Source organism: Scardinius erythrophthalmus (genome assembly GCF_964197995.2).
Source record: "Scardinius erythrophthalmus genome assembly, chromosome: 11".
Classification (NCBI taxonomy): Eukaryota; Metazoa; Chordata; class Actinopteri; order Cypriniformes; family Leuciscidae; genus Scardinius; species Scardinius erythrophthalmus.
In genome coordinates, this window is record NC_138231.1 from 4891198 (window position 1) to 4907982 (window position 16785).

A 16785-nucleotide genomic window follows, 5' to 3' on the forward strand; every position below is an offset into this window, starting at 1 on the left:
TTTTCTAACCGAACATTAGTAAAGAGAGACAAATCCAACCTGATCTCATGAGAAAATGCACCTCTGTTATGGGGTTACCATTCGCATGAATTCCATCAATGAGATTTGTCCAGAAATTTATAAAACAAAACATAAACATAATTGTCCACCCCAACCCTAAACTAGCAGTCAGTGGGGCGTAAGCAGATCATACAAAAGTGAATGAATGAGATTGTAAAAATTCATAGCCACTAGTCTACCAAAATGTAAAATAGTTATGAATTGTTATGAGTGTGTTGGGAAAATTGCATGCATAATTATTTCAAGCACTGCAATTCTAGTGATCTCTCTCTCTCTCACACACACATGTAATGATTCTGGTAATAACTTCGGCCTCTTCTACGTGTGACAAAACACAATCATTACTTGGGTGATATAATCCTTCATCCTTTCCAACTAAATGAATCTGCTGATGCTCATATGTGCAGTTTTCAGACAGATTGCATGTATATGTGGCAATTTTCTCAATGAGACGTTTTGATAGAAGAGTGAATCGTGTTTGCTTGCTTGTCTATTAGTTCAACCAATTTGACTGTCATGCCTCTTTTCCATTTTCACTGACATTATTTTTGATGATATGTAATATAATGGTGGCCTTAAAATGTATTTGGACACTTAAGACATGCTTCAAAGTGTCTGAATGTTGCTGAATTAGATAAGACAACACTAATAATAAAAATAGCATCTCCACTCGAATGCTGCTGCATTTCTTCACTTTTCTTAATAGTTTTGAAGTCTCAATGTCTTTTTAGTCAATGTAACAAGGCAATTCTTCTCAAGTTCACACAAATACACGATCAACACCAACAAACAGATCAAACAATACTATCTTCACTTTCAACACTGCATCTATTGTTAGTATCATTCCACCTATCAACATTTCCACGTATGTATTAGTAGTCCGATGCTTTACCCAAAGCGATTTACAATGCATTCAAGGTAGGGCAAATATGTTATTATTCTTTAAAATAAATGCCACTTGGTTTGATGATTTACAGTATCATCCAATAAAGTCATTTGTGCATTTTATGTAACAACAAATGCGGATAAAGAAATGGGTTATACTTTATTTTAAGGTGTCATTGTTACAGTGTATTTATATATTTTAGTACTGAGTAATATTAAGCAACATGTGCTTTCTATAGGGTTAGGGTAGGATTAGGATTTGGTTGAGGGTTAGTTGCATGTAATTATGCATAATTTACTGTTATTTCTATGATAAGTGCATGTAACATAACAAGGACACTTTAAAATAAAGTGTAACCAAGAAATGTTTTGCTATGGTCCAGATCTGGGCATCAATTAACTTACAATACAGGTTTAGACAACATTTTGTTCAATCCTATTTCTACTATAATTTTTTTCATTGTTGAAGAGAGAACATAAAACGAGCCCACTGTTGGTCCTTCCCGAGAGAACAGACAGACAGAACTTGACCTGTACGATAGAGAGCACGCAGGCAAGAGCGCTAAACACTTTAGAGGATTTCTGAACAGCTCCATTAGCCCCAGTCTGATGGATCGGCTCCATCTCACATGCACACCGTTCTAATGAGGTCTACCTGCGCTATTGTGTCCCATAAATGTGTCATTGGCGTGATGAATGCATTTCGTGCCAATCCAAGAATTAAGAATGCATACGAGACAAAAACAGAAAACATGGAGGATGATCAGATCTATTATTCATGGAGATGCTTCTGTAATTGAGTTACATTGCCATGTTTTTATGAAGAATGGGGCATTTAGAGATATGTAAAGTATATCTGAATTGTGCCATTGTTCATTAACAGCACTTTTGTTAGATTTACCCTGAAGTGATCTTGTTATTCTGAGCGGAAGCAAACAGAACGAACATGTAAGTCTGTTGGATGCAGTCAGTGTCCTCAAAGTAGGCCTATTTAGATCTTAAATGGATAGTTCACCCCTAAAATGAAAATTCTGTCATTAATTACTCGCCCTCATGTCATTCCAAACCCGTAAGACTTTCGTTCATCTTCAGAACACAAATGAAGATCTTTTTGATGAAATCTGAGAGCTTTCTGTCTCTCCATTGACAGCTACGCAACTACCATTTTAAAGCCCCATGAAAGGTAGTTAAGACATCAAGCCAAAATGCAAAATAAGACAAGAGTATTGTGCCACTTTGTGCTTGTCAAACATTAGTTAAATGTGGTAAGGGATAGTTCACACATTAACCCAAAAATAAAAAATTCTATCATCATTTAGAAGATATTTGAAAAAAGCTTCCTCTACACTGACTTTCATTGTTTGGACCAAAAAAAGTGAGAAGAATGAAATGCATAGAGGTCTGGAAAGAGGTTGATAAAAGGTGAGAAAATGATGCTGACAGTATTTCATGACCTTGAGGAGAACTGACTATATACATTACATCCATCCAATAAAAATCACTAAAACACCAGTTGAATTAAAAGACACTGAGGCTTCAAAATCCTGCAGCATTTGAGACAGGCAGATACAGACACTTGACTTGGCTTCAGTGTCCACATAATCTTGATGTAACAGCATGTTCCTTGATAGACCAGCTGTCTATCAAAGCTGTACTATTTGGCCAGATTGTGGAGCGTATGAGAGAATTATGACCATGAAGAGAAACATAGCGATTCGCCCACCTCTGCAGCATTTAAATGCACTTATCTTCCTCTCAAGAACACTCCTCAAACATATTATGATTGCATTAATTTTCAAGGCAAAACAATGTGACATCCCTTGACATCAAACCAACAAGACAAAAAGCAGCCTTCTATCATCAGCTAAATATATGTAGTAATCATCCACTCACAACAACCTAGCAACTAGCATAGCAACTCCCTGGTAACAATACCCAATACAAATCCAATGTTCTTTGGAAAGAGAATTATTAGATATGTCAGATAAATTGTTACTCGACATAAAATGAATGAAGGAATAAGCATGTTTTAAACAAAGTAAAGTCAAAACATTCAAAAGTATGGTGTTTTTGGCACACAAAAAAATTGGCAAAAAAAACTATTGAAAAAACTGAATTCATGCTCAAAATTGGAATATAAAGCAGTAGTGAATGAAGCAGTGTTTCCATCCCATGTGTTCAAAAGAACCAAATTGTCACTTCCTGGGAAATTGGCACTAAATATCTGTATATTCGTAGATATTTGTGGCCCGTCATCTCTGCTTGCAGCTATATTTAATATTTTTGTCAAGGTTTCGGGAGCTTTTGGGGCCCTTAATATGCTCAAAAAGCTCAAAATTTGCACACGTTAGAATCGTCAGCCATTAGGGCCGAACCAAAGCTGGTACACGGGTGTGGGCATTTCATGTTTGGCTCAGGCATTTCAGAATGATCAAACGATGAACGATTACATCCTCTATTGAGGAAAAGTCATGTGAGTTTTTCATTGCGCAATAAGGGATTTATTCGGTAAATGTGTTTCCATCGTGGTTTATGTGCATGTCTTCTTATCAGATAAAAAATGTATCTGCCCTAAATTGAGCACATACGTTTTTATGCGCATTTTTAGAATTTATGCACATCTTGGCATTTCAGTATTTTATTGCAATATCCAAATGTGCATAAAAAAATGTGGAAGGAAAAATATATAGCTAATGTCATAAATTTGAACTGATATATAACTCATTGTGGAAAAAAATATTTTATTGGTTGTCCAAATATAAAAGTAAAAAAACACAATATATCAATATTACAGCATGATTTTTCCCCCGTCTTTGTCAAAGTGCAAATATTCATACAAAATTACTGCAGGAAGATGATCTAACAAATAATTTTCTTAAATTCTATAAGTTTATCAATAACTATGACCAAATTTTGTCCTGACATAGCTAGTAACTAACGAGTGAATGAATGAAGAGCACTTTTGGCATTAAGTTCTTATAAACCTATTTTACCATGAAAATCAATAGGTGAAATATGCGGAAAATATGATGAACAATAATGAATGAGAAATGCTAACCACACAAGGTCAGCACATTTGCTCTGGTTGAGGAGAATGCTTCAGATGTGACCTCTGTTACTGAAGGTCAGCAGGTAGAGACACAAGACACCGAGACGACTGAAGGACAGAGACATTATTCCACACCAGAGCTCAGCTGGACAAAAACTAAGCGATATAATCCTTTTAATAGTGCAAAACGACATAATGGTTAGAAATACAATAAGGACAAACTCCTTTAAAATGTTTACATTGCAATGACAGCCGTTAAGTGAATGATCCACATCTATTTGCACTTTAAATGACAGAGCTTGACTCGACTGTATAGCTCAGAATCTCATTAAAATGAGTTGGAACTTTCACCCTGAATCCTTGAATAATATCTCATCGTTTGTATATAGCGGCCTTCAGGCTCTAAGAATATAATCGTGCAAAGCAAGGCAGACTTCTGTTTAACAGCCCTTAAACATTTTTAACCAAGAATGCAATTAGATTACCAGGGGCATTTTGCACTGGAAAGCTAGTGAATGAATGAATGAGGCATTTTATATAGCGCTTTCATATGTACTACTGTACACCCAAAGCACTTTACAATCATATCAGGGGATCTCTCCTCAACCACCACCATTGTGCCGCATCCACTTGGAAATAGTAACAACTATACCACATATCTGTGTTATATTAATGAGTTCTGGGTGACCCTGTACAATTTACCATTGTTTGAGTATAAAATCTTACACAATCAACAAAGTATACACTCAGTTTTTATCAGTTTCTTAAAATATGCTGCAAACTAAAACTGTGTTTTGGTTCAGGATTATGGCTAAAATGAGCTGAAGTAGTCTATGCATGACAAACGGCCTCTGAACATGTTTGACTCCCTCTTGTGCTGGAGACTAACGGGAAAATGTGTTTATTATTAAAATCGTGTACGGGCGGATCCTCACCCTTGGCATCTCTATGCTAATGCGCAGGTAAGAGCCCTTGTGCTTTTGTGTTACTGGGCACAACAGGCCGCCTGCCAATGCGGTGTCTTGCTTTCAACTGAGTGCTTTCAATTCTCATCAATTTAGCCCAATTAAAGCGCTCTGCCTGCACGAAGAGCATTTTAGAGCCCTGTTACAAACCCACTCTTTTCAATTAAGCTAAAAGATAAAGATCCAGGTTTCACTGATGTATTGAAATGCACTGATGTTTCTGTGCCATACCCTACCGTGAGGTCGGCGCACTAATTCGGCATTCAATGCTTTAGACTTCAGTCAACCATGAATGCTATGAAGTCACTATACTTGAAAAACATTAACATTATTTGCACTATTGGCTAAAGATAATAAACACAATCATAACGAAAATAACCAATGTTAAGAACACCGCTGAAACGTTCAAAGCATTACATCCATGAAATAGTTATATGCTGCTAGTGTACTTCTAAACATTGACTATTCGTAAAAAAATAAAAAATAAAAAGTGATAAAATTTACACTCTTTCTTATGGACAACAGACTAAAAATATTGGTGACTCATCCTGGACCTCACATATTTTTGTCCAATCAAATGCTGTCTAGCTGACAATTAGCTAATCAAGGATCACAGCAATTTGATAAAGAGAGTGGAAAAGGCCCAAACCCTGTTTCAATAGGAAATATGTTAACTGTTCTCATCAACTGAATGAAGACCTTGGTCTTCTGCCTACAAAAACTGTTTTGTAATTTACGTTATTATTACAAAACTTACGTTTCCAACAAAAATTGGCCACTCCGTTTGTATATTCTCGATGTTTTATGTGTATTTTCTAGTGTCTTTACGCAACGCACATGTAAAGTCAGACTGGAAAATTTTATATGGATCGGATTCGGAGCGTTAAAGATCAAAGCGTTTTATAATCACTCGCTTCCAGATCCATTCCGGGTTTCCCATTTAATTTCCTTACCGGGACTTGGGCTTCTCCTCTGAACGATCGTGGAGCAAGAGAAAACAGATTTTCAAAAGCCCGTTCCTGGCTGCAGGTATACTTAAAAAAAAACTCCTTTCGTTTCCATTCATAACTTCGCACATATCGGAAGTTCGGAACGCCATAAACACCATCACAAAACGTGCGGCGTCCCAGTTCAGTCAACGCTCTCGGAACGTCGGCCGATCAAATTTGAATAAAATATTACACGGCGCTCTACATGGTTTTGATTGGTAGATCGGGTTGCCGCCAACGCACTAATATCATTCCACGCTCGATCTATTTTCACCTTGATATTTCATGTCCATTCATTTATTTATTTAGAATATTTATGTAGCCTATTTATTTGACGTAGGCCTAGGCCTACTAGCGGAATAATTTAGTGACCCTTCGCACTGTCGCAGGTTTAGCAACTATGACTGCTGACTAGCTATCCTTTGCTTAATTTATTATTTTTATAGCCTATGTAGTGTTATTTTTACCTGTCAGTAGGTATTTGTTGATTGTTTGTTAGAATGATAGTTGATTTACTTGTCACATCTGCTGTTTGTTCGAATAGTTTTAACATTTCAACAAAGTTAGAAAAGTTAGCAAATAGGCTACATATTAGAGCAATTGTTTACAGCAAAACTCTATTATTATTATGCACTGTCTTGCCAAGTTCGCAAAAGCCAATGCGCTCATTTGGGTCATATTATTTGCTCAAATGTCCTCTGGCTTTAATTAACACATCCCTCCTGATTGGCTTTAATAACACTTCTTCTTCTTTTTTTTATCTCAACACAGATCAAAATAGATGTCATTTCCCATTCCAAATCTACACTGATTGAGTTTGTGTAATACTGTCGAATCAAGGGCAATTATGCTGTTGCCATTTATGTTTGTATCTGTGCTCCACTGTACTGCCATCAAGATTTTATCAAAAATATTTTTTCGGTCAAAATTATGACCTGAACAGTATTGCTTTAATTGGTGTGGGTCAAACTGACGCTTTTATCCTCCCCAAAAATCTCCTTTAGTCTGGCAATTTAGCCCAAATGTTATTTTGTATGTTTTTCCTTCATTGCTAATTAGTTGATGCTTTAAAATCCGGTCAGCTGCAGATTTGTTGGGAAAATTTTGGTATTAGATTTTTGGACATTTTTTTTTTTCTGCTGTTAACTATTGGGTGATCATCTCAACAAATCCTTAATGCAAACTCCTCATTCATTTAACATGGAATCCTGCTAGAAGATCCTAACTGTGATGGCATGAATGTCAGTTGGGTGTTGGGTAGGATTGCTTTTCGTTATCCTTTTGTTTTTGTTTTTTTAAATAAAAACCATCTTGAGTGGGCTTCTTTTCTAAGGCATTCTGAACGAGGCCCACGGTTCAAGGCCCGCTCTCAGCCTTGGGTGCGTAAAATGATCCTTTGTAGCATGTGAATTGAGATTGAGCTTTTCATGTGTTCGCATTCCAACATATAAATGTGAAAAAAGACAGAGAGAGGTCTCAAAACTCTGTGTTTATTGTAATTGTGAAATTTACGAGGAGTTGAAACATCTCACAGAACATGTCATTTCACCCCAAAATCTAAAAAAAAAAGGAAATATGAAATTACATTTTGCGTGATAATTTAACATCATTTTTTGAATATTAAAGGCATAGGATACATGTTGAATTGATCAAAAAGGAATTTTAGAATGTAATGTTTGTCTAGTGCACATTCGTGCAACTGCTCCTGCCTAAATGCATCTATATGCTCATTTTTAAGGAACCTCATTATGTGTTCATTAAGTAATTGGTCTGTGGTTGTTAATGTGAGTGTTAAGGTTGTCTATTCAGGAGCCTTTGAGAGATGTATTGTTGTCAGGGTTCATGTTATGAATCCAGAATGAGATGTTGCAAGTGAATCCTCATTGGCCAAACTCGGTACTACACTGAAAGGCCAAAACACTTTGCATGCCCTGAATGATAATAATGCCAATAAAACATGAGGAATAATTTACTGGGTCCTCCACTATAAAGAGCAACCGTTTGCACATTTGCCATTGACATATTTTATTTCATTTCATCGGTACAAAGAATTTTAATTTGATGTTCAACAGAAGTTTGTGAAATGAAAAAGTTCACTGTTAAACTAGATATAAATCCAAATGAGATAAATAACTTGATTTTGAATTCAGAAAATATTCTGTTCACAATTTCCTCTATACATTATGAATGTGTTTTTTGTCTGGTGTATTTCCTAATTTTTATTGCTTTACATGGGCTTGATCAAACATAAGAACAAATGTTGTGATCTATTACAGGGTTAATGCACATTGCAAAGATACTCAATAATATTGAGTAATATATTGAGTCAATATATATATAAAGTTACATACCTATATATTTTGAGATGGGACATCAAAACAAGTAAAGCAAAGTGCTGTCCAGCAGAGGACGCTGTTCTTCAAGCTGTAATATTTAGCTCTTCTAGTGACACACTAACCAGCACACCCATCTTGAGTCAGAACTGTCAACATTTAATTGTAGTGAACGGTTTATTTATTTGAATATATGTTTTAATATATTTTTTTACATTGTCTTTTTATTATGTTCACTTTTTAGAATGCTTATTTGTTGTAAAAATGCTTAGAGTAATTACATTTTTATGCAATACATTTATGCAAATGTTTTATACTTTTATGAAGTACTTTCATTAATTTATGCGTTCATTGTATTTGTGAGCATCAGATGATTCAGTTTAAACATGTTTTTGTTTGCTCTGAAGCTGTTCATTTTTAATGAAGAAAAATCCGCATCTCGATTTATAAGAATTGTGTCCCAAATGATTCAGTACAGGCCCTAATAATTCAAATAAAATGAATAGGTTAATAAATGCTGTAAAAATGTATTGGTCATTGTTAGTTTTTTTTTTTTTTTTTTAGTTAATGCATTAACTAATGTTAACAAATGAGGCTTTATTGTAAAGTGTTGCAAAAAATATTGAGTAAAGAGAGGCATCTGAAGTGCCACAATCCACCACAAGGGAGCGGTGCGATTATGAAAGGCAATGCAGAATAAATGCAGGAACTTTAACACAGAAAACTGAGCTGTAGCAGAGGTTTATTTCTTTGAAGGGATAATTCACCCAAAAAAAATGAAAATTCTGTCATAATTTACTCACCTTCAAGCTGTTCCAAACCTTTCTTACTTCTGCTGAACACAAAAGAAGATATTTTGAAGAATTATGGGTTACCAGACAGTTGAATGGGAAAAAAATACTATGGGAGTCAATTGGGCCATTACTGACATTATTCAAGATATCTTCTTTTGTGTTCAGCAGAAGAAAGAAATTCATACAGGTTGACGATGACGGAATTTTCATTTTTGGGTGAACTATACCTTTAATGTTTGATGAACTGGAAATTGAAATAAGAATCCTATTTTTAACTGTTTAACCGCCGTTGCAGTGAGATTATTAAGGCCTGTTAACGCCAATGACAATAACGATAAAGATAATGTTTTTATTTTTTCAGCTGATGAACGATAAAAACATTGACAGCCAATCAGAATCTATCCTGCTTTAAAGAACTGGAGCCTTTGAAGAAACAAAAAAAATACACTTGTAATAAACAGAACGAAATTTTCTGCATGTGTGGACACTCATATAGCCTAGTTATCATTATAGTTCAGGGGTGTTTGAAAGGCAAGACAAGCAGTGCCTCCTCAAAAAAAATGGATGAGAAAATAATCCATAAATAAAACAAACACATATATTACACAATGTGATATTAAAAACTTTATAAATCACTAGTTTTTCTGAAGTAACACTGTCCAATAGCGACAACCAGCCACAGGTGAAGTGACAGCATGGACTGAGTCTCTCTTGCCCCCCCTGAGCCAGTTGACTTTTAACAGACCCCCTAAAGGTGGTTTCAGTGGGGGTAACTGAGAATGGGTCACGTAAGAGGAGACAATGCCTCCATCGCGCTGTGATTGGATGTGATTAGGCCTAGTTATCTTGTTTTCGTGCATTTTCCACGTTCATGAATCAGTCTGAATGAACATAATGTTGGCCCTAATGGGAAGACTAATTAAAAAGTATGTGAACAACTCAGCCATGTTGGAGATATCACCGCTTTGTCACGTCAAAATCAAACTTGAAATGGCCAAATGAAAATCAAATGGAAATGGGGGGGGTTAAAAACACTAACTGGATGTGATGAGATTTATACTTGGTTTTAATAAATAGAACATTAATAACATTGTTCACGTGAAAATACAGAATAGCATTTGGTTTCCTTTTTTTATGTAATGTTTATTTAACCAGAAATATATGACAACATTAAATGTAACTGGGACATGAATTTACATTTCATATGGGCCTAACTATACATATATATTCTTGTCCTTGGTGTGAACAGGCCTTTACTTATATGGAAAACAATATTGAAATATTGAGCTTCAAATATTGAGCTGAAATATTGAGCTTCAAGCATCACATTCTTCAAAATTGATGTTTTCCATATGCCTACATATTAGACCAATTCAGAACAACATGATTTGTGTTATGTTTCTGGAGAATTATATGACTGAAAGTGTCATATCTAGCTCCGACTGAAAATGACTTGCTTATGATGGTTATTTGCCTTCTGAAGAGCTGATGAGGAGCTGATGGATCTTCCTAGGAATGTTGAAGGCTGTTTTCTGCATGAAATATGTAGTTACACAGGAGGTAAACATGATTTGATTGACATCATAAAAGATTGCACTCTGCAGTGTGTCCATTTTTTCAAGAGATCCAATGCATGTACATTTAATGTGGTTTTTGGTTTAAGTAAACGTTTGCTTATTACTCTGGTTGTATGGAGGGCTGAATTATATGAGCCTATGTGATTTCACCCTCAATTTCATAAATGTTTGTGTGTGTGTGTGTGTGTCTGTGTGTGTCCATGTTTGTGTGACAAGAGGCTTCATCAATGAACAAGCCGCTGGATTGGTGGACATAATGTGAAGACTCAAGAGCAAATGAAGACAAGGACAAACTACTGAATTTGCATCACCAAAGATCAAACAGCTCTTCACAGAAATCAGCTGAATACTTCAAGTCTCCATAGATTGTCATATGATGCTCATTTGCATTGGAAAGGAGCTGCAGAAATCTGCTGCTGTGTGGTGAAATAAATGCAATTAAAAGACAAACTGATACTAATACAAAATTCTCTTTGTGTAAGTATGAGTTGTTAAAATCACTTCAGAATTACAATAAGTCTTTGTATCTCTTTTCCATTACTTTGTGCTCAAGGACAACTTTAAGTTAAAACCACTGATCTAAATGATATTTGAAAACCATGATAAATTATTTAATGATATATATATATATATATATATATATATATATATATATATATATATATATATATATATACTGTATATAGGCCTATATATTATTTTAATTAATGATCATTTACATATATCAGTGGTTAACACTGGTGTATATATTATATATATAATAAGTCTAAGTTTTATTGGTTTGTTATTATTTATTTGTTATAATTTCTCAATTTTACTCTTTATTGCAGGTTTTGATTGTTGATTTGGAGGTGCAATTCTCTTTTTAGCCAGCGCGTGGTTGGCTTCTTTCTGCGTCATTTCCTGCTAACCCGGAAGTTTTTGCTGTAGTAAATCAACTGCGTGCTCTGTGTTTGCTGGTTGTTTTCCTCCTACTGCGTGTTTCGCTGTTTTTAATCGTTTTTAAAGTTGCTCTTTCGTTTAAAAGTGCAGAATTTTTACGGGAGATGGGAGTCCCCGCTTTTTTTCGCTGGTTGAGTCGGAAGTATCCGTCGATAGTAGTGCACTGTCTGGAGGAGAAGGTAAGACACAAACACAATAGCATCTGAAGGATTATTTATTTAATTAATTATGTAACTAATCATTTACTTGCACTTAAAATGGTTATAATGAAATAAGCTTTACAGTCCTGACGCTCACATGTGATCGAGTTTGTTTTTGTGCAGATTGTTTTTGTGTTTGAGTGTATGTGGTTTTACTTTTATTAAATGTAATCTTTTTGGCTGAATAGTCTACATGTTTACCCTAATTAAATTAGAGATCCGACTTTCTGGTCGTGTCTCAAACACCTTGAGAGGTTACTATCTCTTCTAGACCGCATTTTAGGGAGACTAGATATGCGAGACCGCTCGAACGAGCAACCAATCACAGAGAAGTATGCAAATTTTCAGCCGATTGTGAAACTGAAGGTGCTTCAAGCATTCAGATTATGCTTCTGAATGCAGCTCTGCCATGTAAATAAATGTAGTTGGGCAGTTTTTAGACTATGAAGACTAGGTAGATTGGTCAGTAAAGTTTAAAATCTTTATCCATATACATTTCTTATTTTCAGGCCAAGGAGTACAATGGAATTAAAATCCCAGTTGATACCAGCAAACCGAACCCAAATGAAGTCGAGTTTGACAACCTGTACCTAGACATGAATGGAATTATTCACCCCTGCACACATCCTGAGGACAAGTGAGATTCTCTCTTGTTCTTGACATGTTTTGATGTATTTAAAGGGATTGTTCACCCAAAAATGACTAATCTACTCGCCTTCAAGTTGTTCCAAACCTGTATGAATAAGATATTTTGAATTTAAATTCCCCGTGAACCAGAAGTTGCAAACGACTTTTCTCCAGTGTTGTGACGAAAACTTTTCAGATTTTGATTAAAGATTACCACGGCAAACAATTTTTTTTGGTGTATTAACTTGCACGGATTAATTGTTGACCACAAGACTAGTAATATGCGCTAACAAAGGAAATAGGTTCAATTTTGATTTCATGTCGACTTTAAAGAATATTGGTTACCAAACAGTTGAGGGGCACCATTGACTTCCATAGTATAACATACTATGGAAGTCAATGGTGCCCCACAACAGTTTAGTTACAAACATTCTTCAAAATATCTTTCTTTTGTTTTCAGCAGAAAAAAAATAAATTTAAATGGGTTTGGAATAGTGCTGGGCGGTTTACCGGTTCATACCGAATACCGGTGTTTATTTTTGTTACGATATGAATTTTTAATATACCGCAATACCGGTGTATGTCGCTTTAATCGGAACGCGGCGCTGCGCGACACAGTCTCACCCCTCATTTACAACACACGTCTGCGGCGCATTACAGCTGCGACAAGGTTTTATTCCGTCCTCCACGCGGTTCGTCAAAATAGACTTGGCGCCTATATTTAGCGAAGCGGCGCGGAGAGCCGCTTCTGGGAAGCTTCGATCTGAAACACAAGCATTGACTAGAATGGGCACGAGACGTGTGGGGGTGAGAGTGTCTTTTTTCTCGCGGCGCGCGTGTTTTTATACTGTATTAACGTATCTGAAGTGAACTGACGGTCTTTAGAAAAGTTTCTTTGTTATTACGATTGAATCTTTCTTTATCTTTCCTGATAAAGCAGTGTTTATGAGCGTTGCTGCTTTGTGTACAGCCGTTACCGGGGAAACCACTGGAAAGCGCTGGAAAGCGCGTCCTGCTGGCACCTCTTTGTAAACAGCCTTGCAAACCTGTATTATTAATATTAGTGTGGATTTTTTCTATAATATTCACTCATGACAATAAAATATGGCATTATAAGTAAATCTACTGCAGTATTTCCTCTCTCACTCAGTAGAAAATGTGGTTAACACCCATCATGCTTGAAAAAAAAAAAAAAAAACCGTGAAACCGGTATAATTTAGAAAAAAATCGTGATGTTGATTTTTGGTCAAACCGCCCAGCACTAGTTTGGAACAACTTGAGGATGAGTAAATAATTTTCACAATTTTTAAAGAGACACAATTTTCATTTTTAGGTGAACTATCCCTTCAAGTGACTTTATTAAAACTTTAACATTTTTTTAACCTTTCGCAGACCAGCACCTAAAAATGAAGATGAAATGATGGTTGCCATTTTTGAATACATTGACCGTCTCTTCAACATTGTTCGACCGAGACGGGTTCTGTACATGGCAATTGATGGTGTGGTATGTATCATCCTTCATAATCATCTTCATATCTTCTTTATTAGGCCAGTTTGACTACAGCACTTACACTCAGTATTACTGCTGCATCTCTGTAGAGAAAAACAAGTCAATTCTGGATCATTGTATTGAAAATGCACATAAATTCAGAAGTGAGCCACTGGGAATTATTACAAACTTTGTGGTGAAATGGTTACGTTTTTAACCACCATTTTTTATGTGTTAGAAACAATATTTTTATTTTTCATTAAATGTTCAATTTCTTTAAAGTACTTATTTATTTTAGTAAATTAAATCTGAAGTTTTTTTTTTTTTTTTACAAGCTAGAAATTATACGGCCATAATCTGTTTCCATAACAGCTATAAATTCATAAATATTTCCTTGAAGATGATGGAATATATATAAGCTGGAATAACAAATGCACAAACTATAAGATAATGACATTCATTTAAAAATATTACTATGTAGTTGGTCAACAGTTTTCCAAAACTAAAAAGGTTTAGGACTCGGGTAAACAACGTGACTGTCCATCATTTCTTTAATGCTCTGAAAATTAAAATAGTGCATGCATGAATTATGCACACTGTAGTTGACCGTTTCAGTAAGCATTTCTTGTGCTGCTCATCGGTATTGTTTGTAGGCTCCTCGTGCCAAAATGAACCAGCAGCGATCAAGACGTTTCCGGGCATCTAAGGAAGCAGTGGAGCTTGTAGAGGAAAAACAGAAAATGAGAGAAGAAGTTATTCAGAGAGGTGAGAACAACAACATTCACTTATCCAGGGATTCCCAAACTGGGGTTGGTGAACCTATTGGGTATGTGATGGAAATCAGTGGGTTTGTGAGTTGATGAAACGCTAATAATTAAATAGTTAAAACACAATTAAAATAACTATGGTTAAAAAAAAATTAAACACTTACCTAAAAAAAATGAATGTTTTGTTTACCTGCATGTAGTGTTGTCACGATACTGTAATTTCCAACTTGTATATACCTTGAAAAATATCGATATTCAATACCACGGGGAAAACGGCCATAAAACCTACACCGCCATAATTTTACCGCCGTAATTTTGTTGTAATAGCTTACACACAGCACAGGGAGGCTTTTTTTATCGTTGAACTACATTTACAAAATAAATGACAGGTGAACAGTAATAAAATAAGAACAAATAAATTGCAAACGGTAACAAATAAATACAGATTTCAGGTGGGTCTCAAATGTAAAATAACACTGGATAGTTTTCATTGTGAAAATTAAATACAGATTAATACTTACAATTAAAGGGGTGATGAACTGAGAAATCAAATTTTCCTTGAGCTTTTGACATATTAGAGGTCATCATACTATAAGAATATCCTGCAAGTTTCAGAACTGAAAACTTCCTTGTTAGTCCAATAAAAGCTTTTATTGACACCAGGCACAGCGAACAACAGGTTTTTCAAACTGGGGATCTATGAGGTCAAAGGTTATCAAACACCGCCTCCGCAGAAGAAGATCAACGCCTACTTCAACACTGCCTGTTTAGCCCCGCATTACATGAAACTCATTATAATATGCAAAACTGTTATCCAATCATAGCAGTGGACGTTTACTTCCAAGTCTTCAATGTGGCACGCCCATAAAAAACATCTCATGAGCTAGGCTCAAAACCAGGGTAGAAAAATATTCTATTACTTATTAATTTTGATGTTTTTGAATGTAAAAACCAAGCGAACATCATAAGTTGACCTCAGACAACAATATAAAAAATATTAAAAAGCCAGTTCATGACCCCTTTAAAGTTAGAAAAGTCAAGAGCAGCGAATTATTTCCTTAGTTTTTTTTATCAACATGACATACATCAGCAGGTTTATTAGGCTGCTGTCACTTTAAGAGCTTATGCACTGATCCAATTTACTGTTACACAACATGGGTTACTTTTCTCAACTATTTACGTTCAAAAACGTACTGTATTTACCTGAATACTCGGCAAGTCAGGCAGTTTGACATAATTTTTCATGTATGACCATTTAAGCGCAATAAGCCACAAAAAATAAGGCAATTTGGTACTTGTGAGCGGAGAGGCGACTTTATGAGAGCGCCACTATCAGTGCTGCACGCACTTTTGGTGTGAGCGCGAAACCTGCGTGGATGACCATTCACCCGGTGCGAATGAGACTAGGCAGGTTTGTGCCAATTCGACCGACGTAGAGAAGAGGGAGCGAGAACGTGCAGCTGGTATCAGTGTATCGATATTGCAGAAATTAAGGAGCATTGGAGTTATTTCAGTATCGATACATATCTATTATTTGACAACACTACCTGCATATCATCTGTCCATTAACAAACATCAGAGAACCATGAACATGCAAAATGTTTTAAATTATTGAAATATTAACTTAAAATCTTAGGGTGTACTTCAAATAAATATTTTTAGTGAGTTTTGGCTGACAAATAGTTTGGGAATCCCTGCTTTCCTGCACTAATATGTTCAAGTTGGACTTAATTGGACTAAAATTTTATTTGGTGTTTGTGACGCATTGATTCTCTAGTTTCCCTGCTTGATTAATGCTTCTCTTTTTAGGTGGTTACCTGCCACCTGAGGGCATTAAAGAACGTTTTGACAGTAACTGCATCACCCCTGTAAGTGTTCATACTTTTGGGATGGATTAATGAAGTTATGTGTCCTCTTATGTACTGGCCAAACAGCATGTCATCCTGATTGTTTTACTATTGACATCTACTGTTTTGTGTTTAGGGAACCGAGTTCATGGATAATTTGGCCAAATGTTTGCGATATTACGTCTCAGACAGACTGACCAATGATCCTGGGTGGCGCAATATCACAGTAGGCCATACGACTACTCAAATGAACTGCAATTA

The 16785-nt window shown here is 35.7% G+C and overlaps 1 protein-coding gene across 1 annotated transcript in view; it reads left to right on the forward strand.

Moving 5' to 3' along the window:
• The first annotated feature begins 11549 nt into the window (after positions 1-11549).
• Positions 11550-16785, forward strand: part of xrn2 (5'-3' exoribonuclease 2) — a 32668-nt gene continuing 27432 nt past the window's right edge. The window contains exons 1-6 of the mRNA XM_081378723.1: positions 11550-11773; positions 12304-12431; positions 13814-13925; positions 14564-14675; positions 16487-16545; positions 16661-16750. Of these exons, the coding sequence (XP_081234849.1) occupies positions 11699-11773; positions 12304-12431; positions 13814-13925; positions 14564-14675; positions 16487-16545; positions 16661-16750 (576 nt within the window). The 5' untranslated portion in view covers positions 11550-11698. The remainder of the gene's footprint in view (positions 11774-12303; positions 12432-13813; positions 13926-14563; positions 14676-16486; positions 16546-16660; positions 16751-16785) is intronic.